The 25012-nt window shown below is 40.2% G+C and overlaps 4 protein-coding genes across 9 annotated transcripts; 2 read left to right on the top strand and 2 right to left on the bottom strand.

The window, feature by feature from the left end:
• The first annotated feature begins 6047 nt into the window (after positions 1 to 6047).
• LOC124183931 lies at positions 6048 to 8612 on the top strand. Its single transcript, XM_046573172.1, has 4 exons — positions 6048 to 6247; positions 6501 to 6658; positions 6856 to 7030; positions 8090 to 8612. The coding sequence occupies exons 1-4, from the start codon at positions 6062 to 6064 to the stop codon at positions 8348 to 8350; spliced, it is 780 nt and encodes a 259-aa protein (XP_046429128.1). The 5' UTR covers positions 6048 to 6061; the 3' UTR covers positions 8351 to 8612.
• A 325-nt stretch (positions 8613 to 8937) lies between these two features.
• On the bottom strand, positions 8938 to 12760 carry LOC124181153 (nucleoporin SEH1-A). Of its 2 annotated transcripts, XM_046567434.1 has the most exons (6): positions 12475 to 12760; positions 12151 to 12307; positions 11813 to 12074; positions 11491 to 11724; positions 11087 to 11377; positions 8938 to 10209 (listed from the first exon to the last, which is right to left on the bottom strand). In XM_046567434.1, the coding sequence occupies exons 1-6, from the start codon at positions 12583 to 12585 to the stop codon at positions 10032 to 10034; spliced, it is 1233 nt and encodes a 410-aa protein (XP_046423390.1). In that variant the 5' UTR covers positions 12586 to 12760; the 3' UTR covers positions 8938 to 10031. The 2 variants fall into 2 exon arrangements, with proteins under 2 accessions (XP_046423390.1, XP_046423400.1); XM_046567444.1 differs by lacking the exon at positions 8938 to 10209 and having other exon boundaries at positions 10520 to 11377.
• A 1176-nt stretch (positions 12761 to 13936) lies between these two features.
• LOC124175856 (anillin-like) lies at positions 13937 to 19209 on the top strand. The gene is made up of 6 exons (XM_046556449.1): positions 13937 to 14131; positions 14300 to 14426; positions 14680 to 16493; positions 16631 to 17422; positions 17512 to 17879; positions 18053 to 19209. The coding sequence occupies exons 1-6, from the start codon at positions 14102 to 14104 to the stop codon at positions 18180 to 18182; spliced, it is 3261 nt and encodes a 1086-aa protein (XP_046412405.1). The 5' UTR covers positions 13937 to 14101; the 3' UTR covers positions 18183 to 19209.
• LOC124175891 (glucose dehydrogenase [FAD, quinone]-like) lies at positions 19132 to 24284 on the bottom strand. 5 transcript variants are annotated; one of them, XM_046556519.1, is made up of 8 exons: positions 24012 to 24284; positions 22447 to 23052; positions 21966 to 22356; positions 21668 to 21796; positions 21014 to 21570; positions 20287 to 20749; positions 19831 to 20201; positions 19132 to 19530 (listed from the first exon to the last, which is right to left on the bottom strand). In XM_046556519.1, the coding sequence occupies exons 3-8, from the start codon at positions 22210 to 22212 to the stop codon at positions 19411 to 19413; spliced, it is 1887 nt and encodes a 628-aa protein (XP_046412475.1). In that variant the 5' UTR covers positions 22213 to 22356; positions 22447 to 23052; positions 24012 to 24284; the 3' UTR covers positions 19132 to 19410. The 5 variants fall into 5 exon arrangements, with proteins under 5 accessions (XP_046412475.1, XP_046412464.1, XP_046412484.1 ...); XM_046556508.1 differs by having other exon boundaries at positions 22447 to 23028; XM_046556528.1 differs by having other exon boundaries at positions 22447 to 22961.
• Positions 24285 to 25012: the final 728 nt, after the last annotated feature.

Raw genomic sequence — 25012 nt, 5'->3', positions numbered from 1 at the left:
TATAGTGAAGAAAAAAGAAGGGAAAATAATTTGTTTTTTTTTTTTATTTTTTTTTATTTCGAACGCCTGATGTATACTCGGTAACCAAACGAGACCAGTATATACATATACAACCTAAGGTTACGCAGGTAAAACGATACGTTAGAAGTGAATTTTTGTTAATCTTTTTCTGATCCTTTTCCTTTCCTTCGTTCCCTTTTTTTTTTTTCATCTTCTCTTCTCGTCTTCACTTTTATACCGCTCAACTCCTGACGCCTGACCTCCGATGCATTCGACTCAGCCGAGGTGATGTGATTTTAATGACTCGCGCGACTCAAGGCCTCCTAGCCCGTAAGCTTACGGCTCGGATCCTTTCCCTATATCCTGCCGAGCGAACGTGGTGACAGCATCACTTCTACGGTTATCCTCGTCGCCAGTGGCGAGAGTCAGCATTGCGAGATAATTCACCGTGGGACGGATGTGTTTGTGAATGCCGTATGCACATATTTACATTATACCTAACCACCCGAGCAATCATGCAGGCGGCTACTTTCCAGACGCCGTCTCTACGGCAGCTACTTTACCCGGAAGCTACTATTACTATAGACCAGCGTAAACTTGAGCTAGAGAACATCGCATCGGTGCAGGGAACCTTCGACGCCGTAACGACCCTGCATATGGATTTAATGTAGAAACAACATTAGGCGCTGCACAGATTCCCTGATGCTGCATGTATAATGTTATACCTGCAACTGCACCTATAAACTCGGAGGAAATCGGTGATCGCCGCAGAGTTTACGGCCCGCATTATGGGTTATATATACGTTTTGGTATGCAGATTTTGATACGGTAATTACGGATATTGGCTATCTCGGATGGGATATCTACTAGTAGGTGAACCGCACGTCTTCCAGGATACACTTTTGTCGAATAAACCTGTTTCATGTTGGAAACGTTTTTACCGATTTTGATGGCGGCGGGTGTGATTCTGGTATACGGAACAGACCATCTTCAGGCTGTTAAACGCGCTCGCTGCCGGTAATGCCACTGGCAGAAAGGCGCCTTTCATTCTCACCAATAACACCGTATAATAAACTATAAAATGGAATGTCTGCTGGCTGTTTCAGAGATCTGAAGATGGAGAATATCATGTTACAGGACCCCTGGAAAGAGCGAATAAAAATCGTAGGTGAGTAACGCAAAGGTATACCTTCGATTATCGCCAGATTACTGTAAAAATAAAAAGTCAAATTTCTTGAAACCTAAAGCAGAGAAATTATTCTTTAGATGAAATTTTTTGTCACGAAACAGCGTTGATCAGATTAGAAATTGACTCGAATTGTGAATATAATTTTTAATTTCAACGTTGAAATGAAATCAACATGGCCGCTGGGTTGCCACGCTTGGGATTCGGTTTCGACTCTGCGATTTTTTTAAACCCAGGAAAATCATCAAACGCTGATTCACGTGAAACAAAATGATGGCAAGAATAGTTCAGTTCTAATTTCATCATCGACGAAAGCCTAAAACCTGAGAATTCAGCTTCCGAAGTTTGACCGCAGGTGTCAGTGCGTGCAATTATTATGGTACTTGAAACAAAAATCTTGTTACAGATTTCGGGCTAAGCAACATGTACACCGGTGAGAGCCTGCTGAAAACACACTGCGGTTCGCCGGAGTACGCGGCTCCGGAACTGTTCGTAGTTGGCAAGAGATACGGGCCGGAAGTTGACTTATGGAGTCTGTAGGTTCCGTTAAAATGATCGTTTTCATACGCCAACCGAAGATAGATAATAGTGAAAACTGTCGAGGAATACATTGGGGGAAGCATTAATCACGTGTGCAAGCACCGTCTGCAGACAGGCTGCAGCTGTGATTTAATTTCCCCTGATGCGAGGTTGTTTTCAGGAGAATCTGATACCGGGATCGTGTTTTCGAAATGCGAACCGAAGACCCCTGATCTTGATACTCGTAATATTCGCATCCGTTTAAATTGCTTCTTTTTTTCCTCCCTTCTTTTCAAAAGGGGAGTCGTTTTCTACGCAATGGCAACCGGTCGGCTCCCCTTTCAGAGCCCACGGGACGGTCAGACGTCATCCGAGGAACATAGGAGAAAACTTTTGACGCAAATTAACCGCGGCCTTACTCAGGCCCAGAAGAAGACTATCGCCTCGATGTCAGGCGAGTACAGGAACCTCGTTAATCGTCTGCTAGTGCCCACAGCTCACAAGCGGATCACCATTCAGGAACTTTGTTTTCATCCCTGGATCGCGAACAGGCTAAAGAACGTTGCCTCCAAGGCTTCGCAGGCCGATCTTATTGCTCTTGAACACAACACGGTAACCACTCGACTGTTACGAAGTTTCATCCTTCGCAGTCACAATGCTAAGTAATTTCATGGTAGTCTACGGGGTCGATTCGGGTCAGTCGTTTTAAGGTAGTAGCCCGGTGTGGCGACCGAAATTTAGACGTTTTTTCATGATTTTTTTTTACAAAGTAAATAAAATGCTATCGTTTTAAAATTTTTACATGTTTTTATTGGTGTTTTGAAGTATATAAAAAAATTTTTTTAAAGTTAATTTTACATCAATTTGTTTAAAATTTTTGACGTCAATATGGAGTCCTCAAAGAAAAGATGAGTTGGTTCGGGGAAACACACAGCCTTCCAAAGTCATCTGAAATAAAAAATTCAAAGAGATTATTATTCTGTAGACTTCATTCTAGGTCCCGAACCTAAAATATACATAAAAATAAAAAAACAGAAACAAAATGGCGGACTTGTGAAAAAAGTTCTCAAAATCTAATTTTTTTTCTTCATAAATTGTTTAAATGAAATAGTTTATAATTGGAAAATTAAATGTTTTAAAGGTTCGGCATCTAGATATGTGTGTCTAGAATAACGGGTTAAATTTTTAGCTAAATCGGTTGAATAGTTTTGAGTCAGTGATTCCCCGAAGTTTCGAAAACATAGTTTTGAGAAAAACGCTTTTAAAGTTTTGACAACAGATTTTTTTCAATAAAATTATACTTACATTAACCAGCTATGCCTGGTGCATAAAGCAGTCCATCCGTTTCCTCAAAATTGTCATTTTCAGCAGCTTTTAGAGCTCTACGTAAAGTTCTGGCTTCTTTGGAGTTGGCTTCTGCAGTTTTCTCTGCCCTCAAAATCCGTGCATTGTCAACATCGTCAGCGTAGTCTCTGGCTGTTTGTCCTAATGTAACGCCCATTGTCTCCATAATTTTGAGTACAGGTAGAAAACCCTCATTAAAGATGCAAGCGGCGGTATAGGTAGCAATTTCCAGAACGTTTTTCCCAGTAAAAGTATGCTTCGGAGCAAAATTCCATACACAGTGATTAAAACTTTCGTTGTTATTTTGCGTGTTCCCGCCCAAGCATCTTTTCAATAAATCGTCGGACGCCAAAGTCTCGTACACAGGTTTTATGAGATTTGTAACTTGTTCGTCAAACGTTACTGGGTGTCCATAAGTGCTCTCTTGATTTTCCGCTTTGAGCTGTTGATACTTGCACCAAGAATCTGAGCAGTAAGAGTGCTGAGGGTTTTCGTCTGTTGATGTCATGTGGTAGAATGTAGCCCACACGGCTTTCTTCATTTCTTCGAGAGAATGACAGTTTCTGGTGATTGCCAAACCGTAGTACATAGACATTTTTAACATAATCTTGTTAGTTAATTGCAACGGTTTAGGTTTTGGTGGCTCAGCGCTGGTCGACGAGTCTCTCTTTATCCTACGCTTTTTCGGAGCACTTTCCTCGGTACTCTTCACTTTTACGGCCATCTTCGTGTTCTTAGCTGCATCCAATTGTTTTTTCACTTTTGCGTACTCGGTAAGAGTTTTTTTTACACCTTGAAGTGCTCGGTACATTCTTTTCTTCACATGCAATACGCATTCTTGCTTCTGGCGTGTCACACGCTTTCATACACACTACGGCGCGCTCTCTTATTTTAGCTATAACTTTAAGAATAATTGAAATTTATGTCTGAAATTTTTACAGCATATTTTTCAGATGTTTTTCTTTCGAAAAATGTAAAAAAAAAAAATCGATTTTTTGAACCCGTCACACCGGGCTACTACCTTAAATAAAAATGATCCTCGGACCGATCCTCCCAATCCGCCCGATGTAAATCAAGAAATTACGGAACGTGCTTTGAGCATTCCGGATTACGTACGAAAAGTCAATTTGTAAGAAATCAAGTGGCAATATATTTGAAAAAAAAAAATATCGTAAGGAGATCAATACGCAAAAAGACACTTTCACTCAAAAAATCATAACTTTGGTACTTTTTTATATTTTCAACTAAAATTCGATGGTGATACCGCTTACATGTGATACTTTTGGGGGAAAAAATAGTTCCACCAAAGGTATTTATTCAGCACGCACCATGTTGTTTGAGCGAAAGTCAGGTCAACACTGAAACTTGATTCTAATGACTAACGGTCCGTACTTATAAGGGGAACCTTAAACCCCAGGTATATGGTGACCAAAGTCGCGTTTGAAGCCAGGGACTATTAGATATTTAGGCCGAAAGATGATCGACGAATCGATTCTACCCAGTATGACTACAAAGGGTTAATTTCAGAATTATAATATGGTACATTCTCTGAATTTTTTCATTTAGGATCTTTGAGTCCGCATGAAAATATTTTGAGGATACTTTTCATTTTACAGATTGTCGACGAGATAGCCAAGGCTACTAACATGGACAGAACGTTTATCGAGCGAGATATACTTCAGTCTAAGTACGGAGAGATAGGTGGAATGTACAATATCAAGTGAGTGACGACAAAAACGAGGGGTGCCAAATTACACTTTAATTTTGGAAGATGAACACACAATATTAAATTACGTCTGCACTTTCGATGCATTCGGCTAGAATAAAACTCGTATTTCTGTTTTTACATCCTGAAACAGAGCTCACGTGATGCGACAAGTCGGATCCTTCCATGCCTTCAAGGCAAGGTCCTGGATCACCGCAACACAACCCTCAAGATACACGAGCGCTCAAAATAACCATACCACCGAAAATTCCAGGTGCGTTTACGTAATTTTATTCTGGAGGGTGGTTTCATCCCCTTAAAGTAATTAATGGTACATAAAAAAAAATTAAATCCTATAAATCGACCTGAGATAACTTCCTTGTAAGGGTGAATATCAGCTAAAAAAATTCATTTTCGATCTTACTAAGTCACCGCGAGCAATTTCCTCCACAGGCCAGCTGGATTTCACGTAAATCCTGAATCTACAAGCACCACTTCGAGGCGCAGCATGGTTTTCCAAAGATCACTGCCTTCGAAACTGACAGCATCCTCGAACGGAGGCTCCAGAGGTGGCACGTGGACCCCGAAAAATTCTAAAACAACTTCTTCCGCCACATGTCCAGCTCATGGAAATCAATCTGCAACAAGTCCAGGAGTTCAGGGTTCGGTGGCGCACCACGTCAGGTGGGAAAGCAGCGCGGACCGCATGCAGAGCCACATCATAGCCAAGACTATCAACAAGAGGTAATCTCATTCGCAGGTAGTAAATACGAAATTGATCCTTGATATTCGACACACCTTTAAACGTTATAGTTTCCAATCCTCACTCGCAGAATTAAAGTTCAGTATTTGATACAAAACGCTGTGATCGATCGTCATTTCTTACTTAAACCCAACGAGTGATTGACTCAACTAAATTGTTTCGTAGGACATTGAATTTCGTAAAATCAAATTTGCAATGTTCTCTATCAAATCATTGTATATTCAATCAACCAAATGACTTTTGGAAATATAATATATCTGTGACCAAAATTTAAAATTCTATTTGGTTCAGCATGTAGTAAGGAAAGAATTTACTTGGATAAAACCAAAATTTTTTCCTAATGAATTCATCGTCGTTCACTCGAAACTACAATAGTTGTGATTATAAATTTGGGTTCCTTGTGATAAAGAGATATTTCGCTCTACGGAAACAATATTCCACCAGATAAATAAACTACAAAGTCGCTTCTTCTGAAAATTAGTTTCTTGTGCACAGCGTCGCTGGGTTCGCAGAAAGGCCAGTAACCCGGCAGCCAAGTCAGCCAATGTCGCGAATTGTTCCACCCCGTGAAGTCCGGACTATCCCAAATGTTCATCCGGCTTATCTGCGTCCCGAGATGTCCCTGCATCACGATCCAGTCGAACATTGGATAAACCAAAAGTTAAAGAACCTGGAGAAACGTGATCGAAGTTGCCTCCGGGAACAGACCCATCATGCCTCTTCTCAGAACGTGAGATTCGATTTTGATTTATTTCGCACATGATGCGAATCGGCAAGAGATATCGCATTCTTCCGAAAATTTTTATTTTTCATTCCTCGTACCAACTTCTTTCTCAAAAATTTTCCCGTTCATTTTTCGATTAACGATCCATGCGCTTTTCACTTACAATATATAATAGCTAGGTTGTAACTTTTTATCTCAACATGCTTATTTTATCTGACTGTAATCCGTATTAATAATGGTTAAGAACTGCAATGCGCAGAGTGAACAGTTCCAGCCTGTGGCAGTCGAGGCCGAATATGACGCGCGAAACGATCGACCCTCGCCACCTACGATTCAAACACTCTGCAAAGACATCCGCTCGAACCAGTCGGGTGCAATGGGTCAAGGAGATCGAGTTACCGAGCGATGTTTCTACAGGTAAACCCTGAAAGCTGCAAGCTCAAGTAGTTGCGGTCGATCCATTTTCAAAAAAGACGACCACGCAACCCTGTACAAAACGAACCGGAAAAACGTGTTACAACGTTATAAACTCAGTTTTATCTTCATACCTTACTGCATAATGTTTTTGAAAAAAAAATCTACATTAAGCAAAGTATATCGAGCTTAAACTGCAGGTCTCCAGCGGTGAAAACGGATGTTCGAACGACGAGGGTCGCCCTGTCAACCGGAACCCGGACGTCAGAAAGAAACATCCGACGTTCAAGACCCCTGACTGCCTGCACCGAAAGCCACAACCCCTCGCTGACAACGGCTGAACCTAAACACGGGGCGACCAAAACTTCTAACAAAGTAAGGTAGCCTCCGATCTCTAGGACTTGTGCAGAGGGTGAAAAACGTGTTGTGTTGTCCTTCTTGGACATAGACCTTGGTGAAACTTTCTATTGTAAATTTCTTTCAGTTAAATATTTTCATATAGTATAATCGTCAAGGAAACATAGCGAGTAAACTTGGGATAAAAAATATGCAGGAACATCGAGAGATTTTCGTTGAAATAATTTTTCAAAAGATTCATCTGGGTCCAATAAATAGTGGAAGACGCCATCTTGGCATTGAAAAAACAATTACGCGGTTGCAAAATCGTATTTTAATTAAAAAAGTGATTTCTCATCGTAAATTTAACACTTTTTCAACTCAACACAACGAAATAGAAATTTTCTAGTTTACCTCAAGTTTTCTGCGCTTTCATAATCGTATGATTTAACCTGATCCGATCAGCTGTTAGTCCAGTGGGACGCCATATTTCAACTGCTGCACGAATTTACCTCAGATATCTTCGGAAATTTGCAATATAGTAGTTTACATTGCGGCTGCGGTTTCTCGGAGCAATCATTGCAGTTTTCGATGAATCGTTGACTGCAGATATATAAAAACTGCCAGCCCTGGTTATCTCTTCGCACTAGTTTGCCGGTTACGAGCGGTTACGAGGGTAATTTTAGAACCCTACACTTACCGATCTGTCGTATGGGATCCCAACGTAAAATCGATTCCGCATATAGTAGAATACTATAAAATTTCTCCCGGACCCACCACTTGTCTGACCTATTACGCCAAATCCATAAAGGCTAGCTGTCTTTACCGCTATCAGTAAACCTAAGGCTAAAAATAATCGATGCATCGATTAATCGAGTCCAAAAGAATAATCGAACACGACTCGATTGAATCGGGAAGAATGAATCGAATTAGTCGATTAATCGAGTTTGAAAAATAATCGATTAAAGTCGATTAATCGAGAAAAACTAATCGATTTAATCGAAAATCAATTATTTTTGGTCATTCTTACTATGTTACGTTGAAACGAGGTCGAAACGACATCGTATGCTATAAAATGGATGGAATTCTTGCGATTAGCGCGAAGAAGCGTGCAGCATTGAGCAGATCGGAGCGGCGATTCGGTCAGCGATCAGCGCCCATGAAAGACGATCGGCAAAAGTGTCGTCGCCCTGCAAAGGAGCTTCGCTCTCTCGACGAAGCCTCGGCGTCGCAAGTTCCGGGACTCCGATGTCCGACCAACTCCGGGAGCGTCTGCAAAACGTGCGAGCCGAAATCCGACGAAGCGAGGCCGCGCAGCGAGAAGCGCCGGCTTTTCACTGTCATTTTAAAGAAAATTAAACGTATTCGAGGGAAACTGACATAATAATTTACTCCGCTCTTTATGCGATCACGTGGTTCGTTCGCAGATCCGTAGCGCATACCACAGATGTTTTCTTTGATCTATTGTTGTAGGTCTAGCGTGACTTCCTGTTTGGATAAACAGGACGTAATGATGTTTTTTTTTTTATTCATCGCAATAATGTGATGAAACTCAAGCTAGAATAGAAAAAATACAGAATATTGGAAGTAAATTAGACATCGAAAATTCGAATTGAATTGTCTGAGCAATAGTATGGTTAAGGAAAAAACTTTATTTTTTTCTACATTTTTTTTTTATTTCTCTTTGTTATATTGGTAATAGAAATCATGAGTTGCGATTCAATTTTTGATGGGCAGCATCTGAGTAGAAGATACGAGAATTTAAAAATGTTGAATTCGAAATGCCAAGTGTTTTCAATTTGCTTCCGAGCTCGTGAACTGATTGTACATAGAGATTATTGCTTGAATTCTGTAAAGATTTATGAAATTGACAAGAGAAAAAAATAATACTAAAATTGACTCAATTTACATATTATTTTATTTGGAAATTCACCAACGTTGTTTATACGGTATTTATTATACATAGGTCTATATTAATTGTGTATGCACTTCTCATCTCGAAGAAACTCAAGTGTTGGAAGGATGGAAAATTTAACGACGCAGAACACGTGTACATAGGTATAGAAAATAAATAAATTGATAGCGTTTGAATAACTGCGTCATGTTCTTCGGCAATCCATTAAAAAGAAAGTGAAATAAAAACAGAATCGGAAGGAACGAGAGACGATGACAAATATTTTCCTAACCGAGTATACCAAAGAAAATTTATTTTCATATTATAAGTACAACGCGAGTTTTTGAACAATATGTATACCTATACATATACATAAACATGTCTATACAAGAAAAGATAGGAATTTAGTTGTTTTTGAATGGAAAAAATAAGTAACCGACTGAGTATAATATAATATCGCTGGAGCTAAATGAATAAAAAATGGGTTTAATTATACGTATTAGGTAAAAAAGTATCACCGAAAGGAAATAAAAGTTAATACCGTATGCGGTATACCCTAATGCTTATACGATATTTATACAGCTGCTAAAAGCCATTGAAAATATTTTGCTTTCCTTAATACTGCAATATTATACTTTGAACAAATACTCAACAAATATATCCTGCAGCGATCATTGTCTATCATATACATGTGAGGTATTCGATTGTAATCCTGTTATTTTGTATTGCCAGCGAATAAGAATTGTTCTGTTTTTTTTTCTTCTTCTAAGCAACAAAAGTATAAAATTCCAATAAGTATAAATACACAGTCGTGTCTAATACTGTTTCAAAATGTCAAATATTAACGTACGAGTACGGTGAGTTAATCAAAAGATTATCGTTAGTATCATTTGTTTCAATAAAGATATTTCAAGTATAACGATTGTCTCATATCGTCGTAACCAAGTATGATATAATATCATTTTAAATATCACATTTATCCGAAGCTCTTAAGGCGACAGAAATCCAGTCTGCGTGTATAAATCAGTCGATAAATTAGTAAAATTTTACTAAAGTATAATTAATCTGCTCCGTTGTCAAATCGACCAATTAATTAGCAAACGTAGTAAGTTATCAATGACTCGCAAGTAAGACACATTTAAAAATTTACTTCTTCGATTTTGGGCGTTCTATGATCGGAGGAGGGGGGAGTGACGGTTCGCTTGGATTTCCAAGCCATACAGACTTGCTGAAACGGCCTTTTATTACAGGGGCTTGCCACTTACTAGTCGATAATATTGTCGTCGTTGGTCTCTCCGCCGTAACCGTGGCTATAGATATATTCCTGAAACGACAAAAAGATACATCGAATTATGAAACGAATCATAAGTGACGAAACTTTGAATTCTTCTTCTGAAATTTAAACTTCAAATGTGTAAGTTACCTACTTCGTCCAGATTTTAAGTGTTTGGTAACTTATCTTAAATTCGCAGATATGTAGAATTCATGGATTTAATTTACATTCAACGGTTATAATAAATGTTATCCCTCTCACCCGTTGCTAAATTTCGATGTAAGTAAATTTGGCCGTCTGTTTTAGGAAAAATAAAGAAATTGCAAGATGGGTTACAGGAGAAAATAAAAAGGTGCTCGGGTCTATAGGAATAATATTTATTAAAAACTGGGCTCACATTACAATACAAATATCGAATGCATTAAATGCTAAATAATTGTGATAAACTTACATGGCTCTAAAACTGAGAACGGACATTATGATCTGATGTAAAGGAACTTATTGACGTAAAGTGTAAAAAGATATTTTTATATATTTCAAATAAATTAAATACTTTGGTGTAAAACTGTGCGTAAACAAGGGGAAGAGAAAAGAGACTTCTTCATTTTAATACAGAAGTGATTTAATCCAAACAGATCGTTTTTACGACGTATTGACTATTGATTTATTTCTTCAATTCTTTATGATCAAATCTGTTGCTAAAAAATTGATGAGGAGATACGAGAAAAAGAAAGGATGATTACGTAAAGCGGTGAAAATTTTATGATCACAAATCGTTACTCGCTAATCTGTTCTCAATCGATCAAATGTGAGAGAAAAGTAATGATGTATAAATTATATTACATAATTCAAAACGGAAATATTAATCGTTCTCAATTAGTGCCATGGTACTTGATTAGGATGACTGATGGAACCCAGCTTGTAGTACCTTGTGGTGGATAGCGGCGCCTGAGTTCCTGAGATCGAGTGACTGGGAGGTGTTGCTATCTGTGGAATTTCGGCACTGTGAGCCGAGGTTCCATCTCCCTTCAAAACTGCTACACATTTCCAATTATTCACGTAATTATCTTTCCATAAACGAACGCAGCCGTCATCTCCTGAACTCGCTAATATGGTCCCCATTATGTTCCAGCACACTCGCCACACCGTACAATAGTGATCATCAAATTGGGCAGCAGTCGTAATTTCAAACCGAGACAAACCGCTTTGAGCCGCATCTCTGAGGAGAAAAAAGAACACTTGAGGAGCAATTTTTTTGAATTTTTCAATGCCAATCATCGTGCGAGAGTATTTTCTTAAAAACAATTACTTCCCACTTTTAGCGAAACTTACTGCATTGGTTTTAGCGTTACAATCCGTACATCTTTGGTGGCTATCGCTAAAGTGTGAAAACTACGTCCCAAGTTGGGTGCGAATGCAATATCGTGCACGGGGTCAACGACATTGGATAATGTCTCTGTTTTTGTCCACCGTCTATTGTTTTCCGAGTATTCGTATATAAAGACCTTGCCGCCACTTGATGCATTCGAGTCGTCGCTGCCAACTGCGAGCATAGGTGGATGGAGCCTGAAAAAAAAGGAAAAACACTGCACTTCCCCTTATTTTTTAGGTGTTCAGTTCCAGCAATATTGAAGAAAATTTTGACTATATATACCGCGACAATGAAGGATTCCATGTTAAACAACTGCATGGAAGTTTACAGCTAATTTCATGCTGCAGAGTCCACTGGCTCAGGTTCATCACATCTGGTGCTTCGTAAATTCTGATTACTCCATCCGCGCTACAGGTCGCAAGGAGAAGACCGAGAGTCTTTGGCGCAAACTTAACATCTGTTACTGACGTCCGAGAGTCGACCAAGTTGGTCCGCCGCACCCAATGTCGCATCCCTCGTTCACCGGAGCCTGAACCTTCGCCAACTGAAATTTGATTCGTACAATCAATATAAATGCTCTGCTGCTTATCGTTTTCCAATCCAAGATCAGAAATTTATACCAATTTCTTCCCAGACCGCTGCAGTTCTATCAAATGAACACGTCGCCAAAACCTGACCAAACTCGGGATGCGCCCAGGTTACTTTCCACACAGATCCGCTGTGTGCTTTCCATGATGCTGTCAAGTGCCAGTTATCGTGTTCGTCCTCGTCCCAAACCTAAGAAAAAATCATAACAAAATGAAAGCGTGAACGGGAATACTGCTGTAATATCAATTTTGGCAAAGTGAAGGAGTAGAGAAGAAAATATGTGATTATGCGAATGAAGTTGAGAATGTGCGTGAAATGAGCGATAAATTCGAAATTCGGTTGGAAGCTCTACTCACTTTGACAAACTGGTCGCTGGAACATGTTGCCATGCGTTGGCCATAAAAATCGTAAGCTATGTCATGTATCAGGTCCTTGTGTTCGGCATTTATACTATGGGCTTCAAACATCTTCTACTCTATCATCAACAATCACTTGGATTTATTGTTAACAAACCACGCCGCTGTTTTTTCCCCCTCTGGCGTACTTGCGACTCTACTCCTATTCCAACGGAAAACTAGTTTTAAGATTACAGGTTATGATTTCGAATGAGGAAAACTTAGGTTAAGGTTGAGGTTAGGATCGTGATAGAATACGCCAAGTTGAGATAGGATACTTTCGCCTAGCTTCACGCGAATCAGTTACCCGCCCTTCATTTCAGAGATTTATACTTGCAGTTGCCTATATGCAGGCGCAACACAAAATTACACTTAAAATTTTTAAATGTAATTACTTAAAAAATTTGTTACTTCCATCTGAAACAATTTTTTAGCTCCACCAACAGCTCGATTCAAAGATAAACCAGAAATGAGTACTTGAAAAAACTTTCGAAGCTTTGTTAATCTCTTGTTTTCATCTATCGGCTAAATCGAATATTTAGTAGATTCCGATAAAACTGTTCATTCGGCTAATCTTACAAAACATGCATTTCTCTGTTCACGTAATTGTCTTGAACAGTGGTTCAAGATTTTTCGGACCATTGATTCCAAAATTAAAGTAAGCCTTTTCAAATATAGGAGCAAAATGAAGATGGTTGATTCAATATGATGAATTGAAATGGATTTTGTATTCATCGACGATGGAAAATATATTTTCAATTAGTTTGCTCCAACGTGTAAAATCAGTAAGTTGTATTGGCTCGATATTAACACTTAAACTCGTATTCCTTTGTAGTTCCAATATCACAATATCATATACGGACTAAAGAAAATAAACCAATAATTTATGACTAACATCGTAGTTCTGAATCATCACAACAAATGCACTTGTATAGAGACATGGAAAATTATTATGAATGTAAATGCAAAATCAGGGAATTATCAGGCTAGTTGGTCAATTCGATTTTTCAAAGACTCCGAATCGAACCAGGGAAAGGTAATTAAATAATTTAATTCGAAAGTAACATTCACTAAAATTCATGTTACATACAGCGACTTGAGTATAATACGAGTTGTTCATAAATATTCCAAATAATTACTTCACACTGAGATTCGTTGAAAAAATACACGTTCACGTATGAATATCTGTATAACAAAAAAAATTTTTTCATTCATCCTTAAGAACTGATTCATTCTAAAAAGATTTCACAAACTGCTACAGTCCATGTGTCATATTTCGCGGTCAGTGTTGCACAATAGTACCAGATCTACCTCTAACGCATGTTGACATACAGCAGCGTGTTTTGGTTATATCTACACGTAAGAGTGTACTCTTCGAATACCAATAAATGTATTTGAACTTGAGGGGATGACGGTTGACTCATGGGGCCTAGCGAGATTATTTTCCTTATCTTCCTAGAGTATTTCGCTCGTGCAAATAAAACTACTCCGCTAACGCTGAGAGCTGCCGCATTTTCAAGACAATTTACCATTATTTGGTGATCCTCGGTGAAGAGTGTTTCGCTGTTGCGTTGTTGTTTCGTCTGGGATGGATTCGACACAGGATCCGTTCACGAGGGTATGTAGAATCAAAAGTAACCGCACACTATCAAAGAGTAGTCCAAAGCCTAATGCTGAGACCGAAGGGTCATAGCAATCGCACGTCCTCGTTGAATTCGAATAAATCATGCTGGGCTCTTTCGAGATCGTTACGCCTGGTTATTTTCTAATCAAATATCGTTCTTAGCGCATGCTGCAACGCGCCAGCATGCGTCAATTTCGAGAGGAGAGCTTACATTGCAGTCCAGATCAACTGCAGAGAAAAATGAGTATTTTGCGAGCCATTAATGACAAGCCTGCAGTCAAGATCGGAGGTAGAAACATTTTTTCTTTTTTATTTTTTTATTCGCAGTTTTTGTACAATTTTCAATCAGAATTAATCACAAACTTCCTCACGCACTTCGCAGTTGTCAATTATGCTGTAAATATGGAACCATGATTATGAAAATTAGTACGATGTGTAAATAACAGAGAAAATGAGCTTTTCTAAAAGTTGTTTATGGGAAAACTTGGGTACGCGCTAATAGTCCATAGTCCAAAAATGGTAATGCTGCGGTCTGTTTATAGATCGTGAAACAATCAGCCGGAGAAACACTGGCGAAAACAAGTTTGCTGATGACAAACCACGCATTCTGCGAAGAACGAGTGTGACGTTGAGTGACAGTTTGATACGCCAACGAGACCATCTTCCCATTTTTTATCCTATAAACCGATACAGTTCTTCGGATCTTACTGACCAGTCTAAATCTACGCCTGAGTACCAAAATCTTCGATATCACCAACGACGTGTGAACGGCAAGGTATCGCAGAGCAGTAGTATGGATAATGACAGTAGTGACAGTCAAGTATTCTCGAAAACTTCTAAAATTCAGGAGGATCAGAAGCGGATAAAAAGTAACAACACCGTACAGACGCCAGAAGCAGCTTGTTCGTATGTGGCTAAACCGCGCTTTAGAAAATTGCGAAAAAGAAAAGAAGACGAGGTAGAAAGTGACTCGGATTTGTCGCAGACTTCCCACTGTACTTCTGTAACTGTGACTGAAAACTCAACCAAGGACAAGCCGCAATCGGCACCGACATATATAGAAGGGTTTAAACTTGGCAAAGTGAAGTGGCGAGGACCGCTTCACGAGGCTTATGCAACGAAAAATCTGGAACGAGAAAAGGCTGACGATTTTTCGGACAAGAGTATCGATGATCGTGAAGCAATCAAACGCCACTCGTCGTGCAGCCGCTCCGAGAAACCTAAACTGTTGAAGACCCTAGAAAGGGAGATTTCGATACCACCCAAAATGACACCGGAACTGAGAACAATAGGCGACAGTAAACAGAAAGCAGTTAACGGCGGAGTCGAAGGTTCACCCGCCAAGACTTCGGCAAATAAAAGACCGGATAAGTTATCGTTGGAAGTGACAATTGCAGGTAATTCGGCAGAGAAAAAATGTTCAACGAACCCTGGAGTTCTCCCTGACTCACCGACCACCCCTCTGACCGCTGAGATAAGACGCTTGAACGCCGATATCGGACAGCTAAAGTTTCATTCGGACTTTTACACTCCGGAGAACGACGCTGAGCTGTCACCTCCTGTTCGGCTTTACCCAAATTTGTCGAAGATTCCGTTCACGCCAACGGGATACACACCCAAAAAGCTTTACCGTTCACCCTACAGTCCTGAACAAGCGTGCGCGGCATCGTCGGCCAGTAAATCGACGAGCAGTAAAAATCGTCTTAACTTCAATGAAAATCCAACTTCAACCCCCAACGACGAGCCGCCGAATAATATTGCGAAACCAGCAACATCGAGCAGCGTTTCAGAGAGTGTAACGACGAACAGCGGTGGGCCGACATCGAATTTGGACAAGGAAGCCAAAACATCCGAGACGAAATGTGCCGAAAACAATAGAGATGTGAAGAAGAATGACGGGTTCAAACTGAATTTGGAATCGACTCGGAAGTCTTTACTCACCAACTTGTCAAAAATTATGGCGTCCGGTCCTCGTCATTCACAGAGTATCGCGTCCTCTTCTTCGACCACGGCACCGAATTCTCCCGAGGGTTTGGGAAGCCCACCGAACGCTTCGTCTCCGAAGGATAAGACCCTCAACTCCACAATTCCCTATGACGTTGACGATTTTTTGGCCGACGCGCTTGGAAATGAACTTTACCATACCACCATGACTTTCCCGCCTTCCGAGGGGAACCCAAAAAGTTACTCAGAATTTTGCGCCAGTGACTTGATGTCCGCAGGAACCACGTCGGGACTGAACAATAACAGTTCCGCCGTGAGGAAGACGCAGACGACTGAATCTCCTCCTCCGTACACCAGCACTTTCAACAGGGGCATGACGATTTATAGATCGTTCACTCAGAGTATCAAAAACGTACGCTGAGCCTTCTGGCACACATTTAGTCCAATTTATCAATCACGATGTTCAGAACTTTTTGATACGACTGAGGCGTGTAAGCGTGATTCTCTATTTTATAATTCATATAATGGTGATATGATGAACTGTTTCAGAAACTGCGACCTGGACTGAAGTCTCTGCCAAAAAATGCGACGAACGATGCCGTTACAACGGTGGAGATGAAAAGCGACGACCGGACGATACAAGCACTGTTTCAGGACGCAAGCATTCAACAGACGATAATGTACCAGGCTAATAAAGCACTGACCTTCTGCCACTCGATGAAGGAATTCTCGTCGAGTACCGAGCAGGTGGAATCGGAGAGGTCGCTCCTGGTCGCGGGCCTGAGGAAGGATGCTATCCTCGAGGAAATCAAACGGCGACAAAATTCGCAGCAAAACAATAACGTCGAGGAGCCTTGGGAGAGGGGGGAAGTTACGATAAAGAACTTCAGTCTACCCCTGAAGGAGGATATACTCGAGTTCGAGTGCAGAACCGGGGACTTTGTCCAGTGGTTCGTGATCGCCGTTTCCCAAGGACCAACCGTATGGGCGACCAGACCGATTTCCTGCCCTGTACAAAGTCCCAGGATTATATTCCCGGACTCATTTTTCATCGCTAACCTCCCCCCCAACTTCAAAATCACCATAAGGATCTACTGCTTGAAACTCCGCAGGACAACCTTTAATCACGACGACAAATATCACCTGAACAAAGCCGAAAGACAGGCGACGTGTCCCTCCCCAAAGAAGCTGATACTTAGGAGAAGTGACAGGTCTCTTTCACCAGGTAGACAGCGCCACATTGAGTCTGTTCCGATCAGAAACACCTCCTTCGTACTTTCAGGAATGGTGGAACTGTATCTGCACGATTTGAGCCTGACTTCGCCGTGGCCCTTGACTTCCGTAAGTATGAGCCATCAAGATGTGGTTTCCAAGCAATCATACCTCTGCAATTTTGCATCAGTCGACTGGCATGCACGGTGTGTTTTCAGTTATTAACAGGAAGCGTTCTCTACGGGACAATCGACCTGACGCTTTCCTCCAAGCTCCAATTGTCGGTTTACCACGCTGGTTTTTTAACCCACGGTGACGAGGCCGGCGGTTTCGCGGCTTGGAACCGGAGATGGTGCGTCCTTCAGAATCAAACTCTGATGTTTTGGAACTATCCGTGTGACCAAGAAGAGAAGCAACCGCTGACTACCATCGATCTCAGCAATTGTACCTCACCCGAGATAAATGCCGTCGACAGATCGATGTGCGCCAAGCCGAGGACCTTGCTGATAGAAACCTTCAGAGAGAGGAACGTATCGGACAGAAATAGTATGTTACTCGAGTGCCGATTGTCCTGCACTGTGATTCGGTGAGTTATTACCTTCGTTTCTACTCTGGCTTTCGATCCAGGTGATGAAATTTCTTTATTGTATAACGTATAAATTAAACCCGCTGTGTGATTGAATTTATCCAGTCCATCTGCGGCGGGTTAATATTTGTTTAATTTGAAAAAAAAAACCACCATAACTATTCTATTTGCAGAAACTTGTTGTGCTGCGATACACTGAAAGATTTAAACCTATGGAAATCGAAGATTAATCGCGTTGTGTCGGCGTTGCGGGATTGGAACGTGAACCGCCGATTTCCTTACGAACAAGTCTCTGACCTGTGATTTCACGTTTTTTGGATTATGTGTTTCATTTGATGTCTATTATTTATGAACTACCATTTTAATCGTGTCTTTGTTCTTAATATTTTTGTAACAAACTTTTTGCGTGCGCCTGAACCAATTATTTCTGACGGGCATACAAACCTCTGTTACGCACAGCGTGTGTGTTTTAAATTTGATGGTACTATACCATGTATTGACTGATCACTTCATAAATGTGCGTATTATGTAAACATATTATATACTGACAAAACGCAAGAACTAAAATTCGGAACGCAGCCCGAATTATAAATTCTTACGTAACTATAAATTATCGACTACATTTGTACAACTTTGAATCATACGAGTTGGTAGCTAAATTAAGTGTCATTTTGGATAAAGAATCCAATTTCTATGCACCATTAAACATCAATGAATATACAAAATGTTCTCTCGTTCAAAATATATTCAATGTGTGATTATCGCGGCTTAATTTAATATACAAACGTCAGAAAGTGTTGTTATATTTATATGACAACATTTTATACATATATAAGTCATGCTTTTTTAATATTGTACTTACATATCTGAATTGACGTTGGCAGATCGATGCTAACTGATTAAATGCGTTGAGAAATTACAAAAACTTTCAAAATATTATTACAGAATTTTACAACAGCCAATAATAAATGAATTCATAAATATCTGCACCAACTCGAAAAGATGAATGTTTCAGTTAACGATGAAAATTTCTATAGGTAATAGTAGTAGAAGAAAAGTGCAACTGATTATACTGGAGTTGAGTTGCTTATTTGATCAAAACTTGTTCTGCACACTGAACAACTTCTCCGATTTCTGAACGAAAGTTCGAAGTAACGAATGCAGCTACGTCACATATAGCCGATTTTACTCAACAAAATCGAAATTTCAGAGTGATAAAGAATATTTCCGAGTGCTCAGTAAGTGATTCTTGAATAAAACAAGAGTCAGTAGAATCAGCGCAAATTAAAAAATGTTCAAACATGATCTTGTTCTCTAGAAAAGAGTTCCACCCATTACCGAAACATGTTCCGTCGATATTGCACAGTGTTTGCCGAATCCCTTCCAATGAAGTGATAAAAGTTTTGTCATCTCTGAATGCACTCTACGTTACCGCAAGACAATTGGTCTTGAAGAGGCAATTTATCGTTCATTTAAAAAACAAAACGATTTCCAGTTACATTAACGGATGTCACTAATCACGCGATTACATTTATTTCGTAGGTACCACTCCCATTCTTGATTCTGAAGTGAGACCAGAACTTTCCTTGATGAATTCAGATACTCGCTCCCCGATCATCATTGTCGGTGACGCAGTATTTCCAGTAATTATCTGTAAACAAAATTATAAAGGTAGTTTGGACCGCCCAGGGATAAAAAACACATTTTCTTACGACCACTGATGCAAAGTTCAGCGTAAAGGTTCTTACACATTGAGATCACAACATCGATAGTTACCTTTACAATGTGACCTCTGAACTGATACCAAAATGCACCTCGAACTACATACATTTACCACTTAAACAACTGAATATTTTTATAGCCTACCCTCTGATATCATGAACATACCTGATGAAAAAGGGATGATTATCGTACCAATGTAACAATTCGAAAGTTTTGCCACAAAACCCACCTGAGGCATGATGGAAGTATCCGCAACGCGCAGTCCTTTGATGCCTCGAACTCGAAGCTTATGATCGACAACTGCCATTGCGTCATGCTTGGGGCCCATTTTACACGATCCGGTTCCATGACCTACGGGCTTTACAGCCTGGTGTAACGCACACTTCCAGTACTCAGTAGTGGCAAAAGTGTAATCTCTGCAAGCTTCGAGGATTGACATTGACAATGTCATATTATGGGATCTCAAAGTATTTGAATTGGTCAACTTGAGAACAATATTTATTCCTTCCAAAATACCAACGACATCGCTAGGTTCGCTCAAAAAGTTACCCCAGATCAAGGGGCTTTCAAAAGGATCGTTCGAGGCGAGACTAATTCGTCCTAAACCACCGAATGAAAGGATCCATATTATTGGTAGGTCATTGAAGATCTCCATGTGTCATTGCGTCATGCAGAATTTACATACCTCTGCTTTTCGGATGGAGATACAATGCCGACAAGGTTACAGTACGTCGCCCCGTGCTACGAAGAGCCCCAATTTCTCCCGGCGCACAGTCAGCTTGGTAACCAGCACTGAATATTTGGATGTCAGGATAGTCAGGGGTTGTTGCTGTGGAAGCTATATGAGCGATCGCCCCGGCTATGCCATAACTGGACAATGGGCCGGTCTGAAAGGCGAGGTACTCAGCAGCAACAGCCCAATCGTTGTCGTACACATCGGTCTCGTTGATAGTAAAGCTAAGCATGAAGTACGGGTGGTCGTGGTAATTGCTACCAACGCCGGGCAAGTCCTTGACTACTGTTATACCCATGGACTCGAGGTGTTCCTTGGGCCCAATGCCCGAGAGAAGTAGAATGTGAGGCGATTTGACATTTCCAGCGCTTAGAATTACTTCTCGCAAGGCACGAACCGTCTTGAACTCATCATTCTAAATCAAATTATAACATTCTGCATTTAACATAAAATTCTGTCAAAATAAGGGATATTTGTGCATGTAGTGTTCAAACTACAATGGAGCCACCTTTGCCCTCTTGATTCTATCTAACAGTGAATTAGAAAGTCTGTGAAGCCCAGTGATTTGGAACATTTGGGTAGACTTTACGGTGCTCCATGTGCTCCATCATACATGACTTGTTGTGAGCCTTACAATCTCGACATGGGACATGTGAAATAGAAGTCACCCCGTTGTTACCTTAAAGTACTCGACGCCGACTGCCTTTCCATCCTCGATTATTACTCTTGTGACAGTGGTGTTCAAGGAAATGTGCAGATTCTCACGGTTCCTGGTAGGCCGTAGGTACGATGTGGCACTGCTACGTCTAACTCCATTTTTCGAAGTGGTTTGTACTATTGCAAAACCAGTAGTCTCGTCTCCGTTGAGATCTTCACTGACGCCAAATCCTGCCTCTTCCGCTGCTCTGAGTATAGAATCGGTAAATGGAGGTTGATAACGAGATCTTTCGACGAAAAGCGGACCCCCCGTGGCGTGCCAGAATCTTCCAACTCTATCAATTTCACCATTATCCTCCACCTTGAGAAAGAAAGGTTTCACTTCATCCCAAGTCCAGCCCTCATTACCCATAGCAGCCCAATTGTTGTAGTCCGTTGGATTGCCCCTCAAATATATCATCCCGTTGTGCACCGTACATCCACCGAGAGCTTTCGCCGCGGCGTACGTACAAGAAGCGTTCGTTGAGAGACACGCGTGACTTTCATTCGTCGTTAGATATCCCCATTCTAAACTGGATCCTTGTAAAAAGCAGAGATTTGACTAGCGTTCATCATATGAATTCAATAACACCGTTATAAATTAAACAAATTAGTCTTTCTCTCTAAGATCTACAACCTTCTATATCAGTGGTAAAACTTGGAATTTGTGCAGATGCGGGTTCATCATCACCAGCTTCGAGAAGTAAAACTTTCCAATGGAAAATCTCACTCAATCTTGCAGCCACCACAGAACCTGCCGCACCACCTAAAGTAAGGCTGTTCTTTAATTCTCAGAGTGGCCAGTGAACTTACAGTGTATAAGATATAATTGACATTATCTCCATATTCGAAAAAATCTCTCAAGTGTCCAGGAACGCTCTAGTCAATGAAAAAATCCTCTTTGCAACTACTGACATCCATCGCTTAATACTTACCGCCGACTACGATGTAGTCATACTCGGGATCTGGTGTCTCGATGGGCGTCACGCGTTCGCATATTCCCGATATTTTTTCGTTCTTTCGTATGGCTAAGTCCAGAAAAGACATCAACGTACCGGATTCACCGCACATGTCTACTAAAGTGGGACCTGGTAGCTGCCTCTCGTTACATGTTTGTGCCAAAGTTAGGTGATGAGTCATCGTTACAGATAACAATAAGATAAGTTGAACATTCATATGCATCTCGAATATTAGCCGTTATTGATATCAATTATATATTTCCTTGTCACAGCGTTTTTTCTGACGATCAACAATCAACTGGAATCGCAGTTAAAGTCGTGATCGGAGTTCTTCTGTCGAAACTCGCTTGTCCTATGAATGTCTACACTGTTAACAAAGATCTTAAATTTAAAACAAATCCACAACGCAAATTCAAATGACATTTCCAAATTAGGTATATGAAATGATCATTCATACCCTTGTACAACTAAATTAATACTCGGATATCAAGTATACTGCGTCGTATTCCTCAGTCTGGAAACAACCGCGCAGTAGAGCGGACGTATAAAAAATCGCGCTCCGCAGATTTCGAGTACCGGATTCTCTACCTCCGTGGTTCCTGCACTCCGGGTCCGCTTCCTGGTGCAACTCGAGTTCCAGGACAAGCGCTCCGTAGTTTCTATGCTCCAGGTTCTCTACCTGGTGAAACTTGACTTCCACGACAAGCGCTGTGTAGTTTCTGCGCTCAAGGTCCGCTACCTGATGAAACTCCACTTCCACGACAAGCGCTCCGTCGTTTTGGCTGTCCAGGTCCTTTGCCTTGTGGATTTCGACCTCCACGACTAGCGCTTCGTAGTTACTGCACTCGAGGTCCGCTACTTGATGAAACTCGACTTCACGGACTAGCGGACTAACATTTATCACCCATTAAACAATCTTCAAGCATCGAGAGCGTGAGGTATCTGGTAAGTCTCGTATCATCTGGTAAAACACTGACAACGAGTAAGCGAGCGCACGAGCACAAAAACCAGTTACACTAGGCATCCGACCCCGAGCGAGCTTTAGCGAACGAGGGTTTTAAAGCTGGTTCAATATTAAAAAACGAGTTAAAAACGAGTTAAAGAATTTTACAAACACGTAATGCAATAATATTGATAACCATATAATATTCTTATGTGGTAGGAACATGCATTGCAAGCAGTAGTGTAGAAAATTTTGAACCCTAATAAATTGATTGTTAATGGAAGAATTCGCGAAAGAATTACAGACACAAATATCACGAAAGTGTCACGCAGTATGTTAATTGTATGGTACGGTCTCCGACAATAGCAAGACAAATTGATATTAAGTTTCACAACTTTTCATCGAAACGAATTCGGCGGTGAAGTAAATTTAATATACAACCCTGAATTGATATCCACAGACTGAGAGAAATTTTTAGTTCCGGTTAGCGCTCAATCCTTGACTATTTTCATTTTTTACCACAATCGAAAAATACAGTTCTAGGTACAAAATAAAAATTAGTTTTCTAGCTGTTACCGGAAAGTCTAGTATCCGATACTGTTCTTTCTCATTACGATCACTGTTACTAGATTTTCTTGTAACTGTTGCGAAAATTTAATGCTTGTGCAACAATGAATTGACGTTGAAGTCTTACTTAACTAAAAAAGTACAGTAAACCGAACAAACTAATTTTGCGTTGCAATTACCAAAAAGGGATCGACAATGGCGCAAAATGTTTACGTGTACCACGTTTTTCGTAATACCAACAATATTCGAACAATTTTTTTAACGATACCTATTTTACTGAATTTTTCTAGCTACTAAAACAAATGAAATTTTTCTCAGTGCACTTTGTATTGATTTTCCTATACTTGCAGCTTGAAATCTGATTGACAAAGTACACTTGCGTAATAATATCACCACGCGATGAATTTATTATTAAAACACACTCCTTTGATTGTCATTATCACAGACTGTATCTGGAAAAATGCTTTCAATAAATGTATATTAAATTTCAAACAGATTCTTTAACAGCTTACCGCAATTTTTATAATTTCATGGACGAAGTCTTGAAATGGACTGATTGTCGCCCTGTCGATAATCTTATGACGTGGTGTTATTGGCGGTAAATTGTACGATAGTTCAATATTGTTATTAAAAGATAAATGCCACGTCGTGGTTTATTCAGGTACATGCAGCTTCTATTCTAAACGATGCATCATAGTTGTCAAAGTGTATTTTTTCAAGTCCCTCGCCGTGTCGCCTGTATCTCTGAAATATGTATCTGTAACATGTGAACGAACGGAATTTTTTCTTGCAATTAAGTAAAGAGCTTGAGATTGTTCACCAAGTTTATGTACTATAGGAATAAATATCTGCATCACAGATATATTGTCCAATTATTACAATTAAGGTCGTTTGATTCGCGATACTTATGACTTGTGAACAGAAATGGCGTAAAACCAGTGACCAAAACCGATGAAAAATAGACGCATCTATTTCGTATACAGTACTTCTATGAAACTTGATTATCTCAAGATGTTTTGTCATTTTACAATATATGTTAAGAAAAAAAATCTCTCAAGAAAACTCTCACCTCTTTGCGATTACCGATGGAAATTGGCATCTTGGCATCAGTTAAAATCTTCCAAGCTAGATCTGCATGAATACCGTTGTCAATAATACTAAAGTTCTCAGAATTTCCCGACCTAGTTATTCAGGTTTATCTTATTTGTCGCTCAACTTACCGGTGACTACGATGTAGCCGTACTCGCATAAACCCGATATTTCTTTCATTTTTTCGTATGAATGTATCCAAGAGAGACATGAACATGACGAAAGTCGAAGCACTGCACATGGCTGAGTTGATAAGTTAAAATCTCAAGTTTATTTCAAGTATCAGCCGTTATGGACTTACGTTACATTCTTTCCAGTCACACCGTTACTTCGATCTCAGGATTCCATGTTTATTCACATCGAGCCGATATCACAATAACAGTCGTAATCACAATTTTTTTTTGGCCATACTCGATTATCTTGC

The sequence above is a fragment of the Neodiprion fabricii genome, chromosome 1 (genome assembly GCF_021155785.1).
Source record: "Neodiprion fabricii isolate iyNeoFabr1 chromosome 1, iyNeoFabr1.1, whole genome shotgun sequence".
In the NCBI taxonomy this organism is placed as follows: Eukaryota; Metazoa; Arthropoda; class Insecta; order Hymenoptera; family Diprionidae; genus Neodiprion; species Neodiprion fabricii.
Note: the sequence above shows the minus strand (reverse complement) of the source record. Positions and strands in the feature narration are given on the sequence as shown.

Coding starts and splice junctions, on each gene's coding strand:
- LOC124183931 (XM_046573172.1), top strand. CDS start 6,062: ATGTCGCGAATTGTTCCACCCCGTGAAGTCCGGACTATCCCAAATGTT. Junction 6,248..6,500: donor ATCATGCCTCTTCTCAGAAC/GTGAGATTCGAT, acceptor TGCAATGCGCAG/AGTGAACAGTTCCAGCCTGT. Junction 6,659..6,855: donor ACCGAGCGATGTTTCTACAG/GTAAACCCTGAA, acceptor CTTAAACTGCAG/GTCTCCAGCGGTGAAAACGG.
- LOC124181153 (XM_046567434.1), bottom strand. CDS start 12,585: ATGTTTGAAGCCCATAGTATAAATGCCGAACACAAGGACCTGATACAT. Junction 12,308..12,474: donor CCAGCGACCAGTTTGTCAAA/GTGAGTAGAGCT, acceptor ATTTTTTCTTAG/GTTTGGGACGAGGACGAACA. Junction 11,378..11,490: donor GTAACGCTAAAACCAATGCA/GTAAGTTTCGCT, acceptor TTTTCTCCTCAG/AGATGCGGCTCAAAGCGGTT.
- LOC124175856 (XM_046556449.1), top strand. CDS start 14,102: ATGGATTCGACACAGGATCCGTTCACGAGG. Junction 14,427..14,679: donor GCCTGCAGTCAAGATCGGAG/GTAGAAACATTT, acceptor GTCTGTTTATAG/ATCGTGAAACAATCAGCCGG. Junction 17,423..17,511: donor CGCCGTGGCCCTTGACTTCC/GTAAGTATGAGC, acceptor GTGTGTTTTCAG/TTATTAACAGGAAGCGTTCT.
- LOC124175891 (XM_046556519.1), bottom strand. CDS start 22,212: ATGCATATGAATGTTCAACTTATCTTATTGTTATCTGTAACGATGACT. Junction 21,571..21,667: donor TTTTACCACTGATATAGAAG/GTTGTAGATCTT, acceptor GCTTTTTACAAG/GATCCAGTTTAGAATGGGGA. Junction 19,531..19,830: donor ATACTTCCATCATGCCTCAG/GTGGGTTTTGTG, acceptor TTTTGTTTACAG/ATAATTACTGGAAATACTGC.